The sequence below is a fragment of the Leptonychotes weddellii genome, chromosome 12 (genome assembly GCF_054177405.1).
Source record: "Leptonychotes weddellii isolate Sample4059 chromosome 12, ASM5417740v2, whole genome shotgun sequence".
NCBI lineage: Eukaryota > Metazoa > Chordata > Mammalia > Carnivora > Phocidae > Leptonychotes > Leptonychotes weddellii.
This window is the reverse complement of record NC_138380.1, coordinates 2,582,786-2,587,843: the sequence shown is the minus strand read 5'-3', so window position 1 is coordinate 2,587,843 and position 5,058 is coordinate 2,582,786. Positions and strand designations below refer to the sequence as shown.

At 62.6% G+C, this 5,058-nt stretch overlaps 1 protein-coding gene across 1 annotated transcript in view; it reads left to right on the top strand.

Moving 5' to 3' along the window:
* The first annotated feature begins 3,770 nt into the window (after window positions 1–3,770).
* The window catches only part of EN2 (engrailed homeobox 2), a 5,579-nt gene continuing 4,291 nt past the window's right edge, over window positions 3,771–5,058 (top strand). Inside the window, exon 1 of the mRNA XM_006728950.3 lies at window positions 3,771–4,763. Within this exon, the coding sequence (XP_006729013.2) occupies window positions 4,085–4,763 (679 nt within the window). The 5' untranslated portion in view covers window positions 3,771–4,084. The remainder of the gene's footprint in view (window positions 4,764–5,058) is intronic.

Below are 5,058 nucleotides of genomic sequence, written 5' to 3'. Positions count from 1 at the left end.
TTAAGGAGAAAAAAAAAAAAGGGAGGCTGAATCAGCAGCCAGGCACCCAACGTCCGCAGGAGCGCTCCTGCCCTCCGCAGCCCTGCGCGAGATTTTATTTGTAATAGTAGTCTCGCTATTATAAATCCACGTGTCTAGAAGCCGTCTTTCCTTTTTGATACTCTTCCAGGTCCTTCTTTGTGCAGATAGATAGCCCGGGAAGTACGGAGATGGTTCTCTGAACGCGGGTGGTTTGCCGACGCTCTCCAGCACCTGCGAGGTTAGGAGTATTCCAGGTTCCGGGGTCCCGGCCTCACTTGACGCTAAGGAGAAACAAACGGCCAGCGGTGGCTCTCCTGGTCCCGCACGGAGAAGCCGACCTTGAGCGCGGCTGCCGCGGCCGTCAGGGTCGGGCAGGAGGGGGAGCGCGGCTCGCTGGACGCAGGGCCGAACGGCTGCAGGGCTGGCTGGCATCTCCGGGACCGGAGGAGAGAGCTGCAAATGCCCACTCCCCGCACCCCCCAGAAGCAGAGCCAGGGCGGTGTGCCCGATTCGCAGGGGGCGGGGGCTGGGCCTCAAGCATGTTTCCCAAGCTTCCTGAAACAGCTTGTTGCGATGCCCGTGTTGTAAGATTTACAATTCCCTCAATGTGGGCAGCTTCCGCCCAGTTTCTCCTGCCCTCATGGCTGGCCCTTTGTATGGTGCTTACTCTCAAGAGGCGCTCTTTTGGGGAATTATTGTCATGTTTGGGTTGGCTTTGGGTGGCCTGATGCTCTTAATTATTTCTCTCCACATTCCTTTCTTTTTGCCTTCCTCCTCCTCCTGCACCTCCTGCTCCCCTCTCCAAGCCAGTAACTTGGAAATCCGCCGTCTCCCTCAGACCAGCCTGACCCTGCAGGCTGGAGACCTGGTGTCCGCAGGTTGCTGCCTACAAACAGGCTAGGTTGCCTGGAGATAATGTGCTGCTTTGCAGAGTTCCTGCTGCAGCCATGAATATGGGTCTGGATTGCAGGAAAGGACACAGCAGAAGTCCAGCACCATGGGCTCACTTAAGGCTAAGGCAATCAGAGGCAAAGTTTCCCAAGAAATTAGAAAATATTTCTCAGGAGACAGCCTAATTGATCTTTCATGGGACAGGTGGAGAAATTAACCTGGGATGGCTTTGCAGGAAGCAAATCAGCCCTGGGCCTTCCCTCCACTCCTTCTGAGTTCTGGAGACCCAAAGTAATTTGGACATTCCCTGGCTGGTGATGATTAGGGTTCCTCAGAGTTGGAGGAAAATTTCCCAGAAAACCATAAACAGAAGTCAGTAGGGTGTTCCCACAAACTTTACCAGCCCCATTTTCCTAGGGACAGACAGACTGTGAGGTTTGATTTTTTGAGACCCAGGGAGGAGACCTGGCAGGTATGAACCTAGCCGGTAATTTGGCAAGGACCCCTCCAATAGGAGGAAAACGTGGGAGCCGACCCACATTCAGTCCATCTTTAGTGGCCAGGTGACCCAGTCCAGCACCTCCTCCTGTCCTCCATCCAGGCTCCCTTCTGAGGGTTAATTTCCCTGGGAGCAGAACCTTGTAACTGCTGTTTGTCCCCCACCCCCGCCCGCCTGAACCCTGGAACCTGCAGAGAGTAGACAGAGCTGGGTTGGAAAGAGGATAGGACCTGGGTGCAATGGGAGGAGAGCTGAGCCAGGCTAGGGGGAGCCTTCAACCCGCAAGGTGGCTTGGCGATCACACTGCCAGGAGGGCTGCTTGCCCGGACCTGATCCTGCCTTGCACAGCCCGGCATGCTCCCCTGGCAGCCCCAGGCCTAGAGCTGCTCTGCAGTGGGCCTCAGCTGCTGAGCACCCCGAAGCCGCCTGGGCTGGCCAGAGCTAGGGCGCCCCAGCTCTCCCTCCTCCCCTCCTCCCCATCCCTCTTTCCACTGAGGGCAATTTTATTGTGTCAGCGCTCCCAAACCCTTGGAGCATCCTTGCAGAGGCTTCCTGAAGCTTGCAAATTTCCATAAAAATGCATTTTAAAGGATAGACAGGCAAGCTTAGGGGAACAAGGGTGTTTGGTGGGGTGTCTGCAGCTGGGGGAAGGAGAGAAGAGCAAACAAGAAGGAGCCTAAGGGAAGAGGGGGAAGAGAAGAGGAAACAGAAGTTCAAGTTGGACATCTGACAGCGACTGGAAAGAAAGTTTAGAAAGGGAGAGAGAAAAAAGGAGAGGAGTGGGGAGAAACAAACTGGGGCCCTCACCCCTCCACCCCCTTTTAGATGGCCCCTGCTCTCCCGAGGAACTTGTTTAAAGGATTTTAGGACAAAGAAAATGAGGTGAATGGCCTGGTAGCCCGTCAGTGGGGGTAGAGATGTGGGGGTGGGGCTGGGAGGGTTATCTGAGAAGGGGGGCGGTTGCTCTGGGGTGTTTTCTCTTCGGATGGTTTTGAAAGTTTGGCTGAACCGTCAGCCCGCCTCTCCTTTCCAAAACAGAAGATTCAGTTATAACCCGCCATGCTCCTTTATTTCTTTTTCCCCCACACGGAGCCCCAAATCCTATTCCCGCGCTCTTCGGGATCTACACGCATGTTGCATGAGGATCTGTGTTCCCCGGTGGAATCCTGCCATATGCACTCGCCTCCCTGCTCACGCACACGCACACACATGCACACTTACAATGAGTATCTACAGGAGGAGGGTCCTGCGCGCCAGCTCTGCGTTTAAGACCGGAATCTGCCAGGTTACCAAAGTCAAGTGTAAGTGTCAATTTCCCCATCCACCAGCAAGGAAAGGAGACTACAAAAGTCCCTTTGTATCTCAGCAGCTCATTTAATATTATTTATGCATTTTTGTGCAAGGAATTGTGGGATTTTTCCCCATGGTAAACAATATGGAAATGTTAAAAATAGCAATCTTCCAGCGCGTGTCCACGTATGCACACCAGGGTGACCTGACGGGGCTGTCGCGGGGTTTCTCGGCTTCCTGAACCGAGGGCGTTGGGGAAAGCGCGAGCGAGCGAGGAAACACGGTCCCGGGCTCGCTGGGGCCGGGGCTCCGGCACGCGGAGCCCGAGGACGCGGTCGCTTTAAGGGGGGGAGGGGCGGCGGCGGCGGGGGAGGGGCGGCGGGAGGCTCCTGTCACCAAGCGGCCGCCGGCGCGTCACGTGGGCGCGCGGCGCTGCGGCCATTGGCCCGAGGCACGTGTCCAGGAGACCGGCCCGCGACGTCACTCGAGGGGGCTCTGTTAAAAATAAGAACAAAAATCCAGAGTGAAAGTGTCTCAGGTTGCGCTAAGTGGCCTGGAAATCGCCCGAGCCCGCGCGGAGGCCGAGGCGGCGAGGGCGCGCAGACGGCGAGGGAGCGCGGGCGGCCCAGCCCGGCCCGGCCCGGCCCGCGCCTCCCGCCGCTCACCCATGCGACTCGGGCCGCGGGGCTCGGCGGGGCTCGGCGGGGGCGCGGCCGCACGCCGGTGGGGCGCCCCGGCCCGCAGCGGGGCGGCGGCCGAGCTCAGCGCGGGCCCGCGGGCCTCCATGTGCGTGCTGGCGGCGGCGGGCGCGCTGACCGCTCGCGCCCCGCACCCTCGAGGGCCGGCCGGGGCTCGCGGGCGGGGGCGGCCGGGCGGCGGCGGCGGCCGGAGCGGGCCCGGGCGGGCGTGAGCGCGGGGGAGCGCGCTGCCTGCATGCGCGCAGCTCCAGCCCCGGGCGGCGGCGGCGGCGGCGGCAGCAGCAGCAGGAAGCGCCGGAGCCTAAGGCAGCCGGACGCGGAGAGGAGCGCGGAGCCCGAGAGGAGCCCCGGGTCCCCGCCGGGCCATTGTGACTGTCTAGCGCCCGGGTGCGCGGCAAAGACGAGGACCCGACTCTTTTGAATCTGCCGGCGTCTGGGCGCGGGGAGACTCTTGGTATTTTCTAATTCAACTCGTGGATTGGAACGTGGCTCCGCTCCAAACGCGGTCGGTGACTTGTAGGACCCCAGCCCTGGCCTCGGCCGCCGCGCACGCCCTCGGAAGACTCGGCGGGGTAGGAGCGCGAGCCGGCCGCGAGTGTCTCCGTGCGCACCACGGGCGGGCCGAGGGCTGATTGGAGGGGGGGGGGGTCCCCGGAGAACCAATTTGGGATTTGTTGTGAACAGCATGGAGGAGAATGACCCCAAGCCCAGCGAAGCGGCGGCGGCGGAGGGGCAGCGACAGCCGGAATCCAGCCCCAGTGGCGGCTCGGGCGGCGGCAGCAGCCCGGGCGACGCGGACACTGGCCGCCGGCGGGCTCTGATGCTGCCCGCGGTCCTGCAGGCGCCGGGCAACCACCAGCACCCGCACCGCATCACCAACTTCTTCATCGACAACATCCTGCGGCCGGAGTTCGGCCGGAGAAAGGACACGGGGACGTGCTGTGCCGGCGCGGGAGGAGGAAGAGGCGGCGGAGCCGGCGGGGAAGGCGGCGCGGGCGGCGCGGAAGGAGGCGGCGGCGCGGGCGGCGCCGAACAGCTCCTGGGGTCGGGCCGAGAGGCCCGGCAGAACGCGCCCAGTGCGCCCGGTGCGGGCGGGCCACTGCCCGGCGGCGGCGGCGGCGGCGACTCTCCGGGCGACGGGGAAGGCGGCTCCAAGGCGCTCTCGCTGCACGGCGGCGCCAAGAAAGGCGGCGACGCCGGGGGCCCCCTGGACGGGGCGCTCAAGGCCCGCGCCTTGGGCGGCGGCGACTTATCGGTGAGCTCGGACTCGGACAGCTCGCAGGCCAGCGCCAACCTGGGCGCGCAGCCCATGCTTTGGCCGGCCTGGGTCTACTGCACGCGCTACTCGGACCGGCCTTCTTCAGGTGAGCCCGCCGCGGGGAGGCCCGCGGGGTTGCGGGGCGGCGCTGGCGCGGGAACTTACCCGGAGGAAGATAACACCAGGACACCACCCCCCCACCACCCCCAACACACACAAAGACACGCAAACAGGGACATTGTGTGCTGCAGACGCTGGCCCGGGCAGCGGCCAGGAGGAGAGGGGGCACGATTGATTCGCAGGGGGGTACAGATTTCTTAGAAAAGCAGAAGCGACAGGACCTTCCCTCTCTATCTTGTCTTTTGGGGCCACTCCCCAAAGTCCCTAGCCCACCCCTCCCC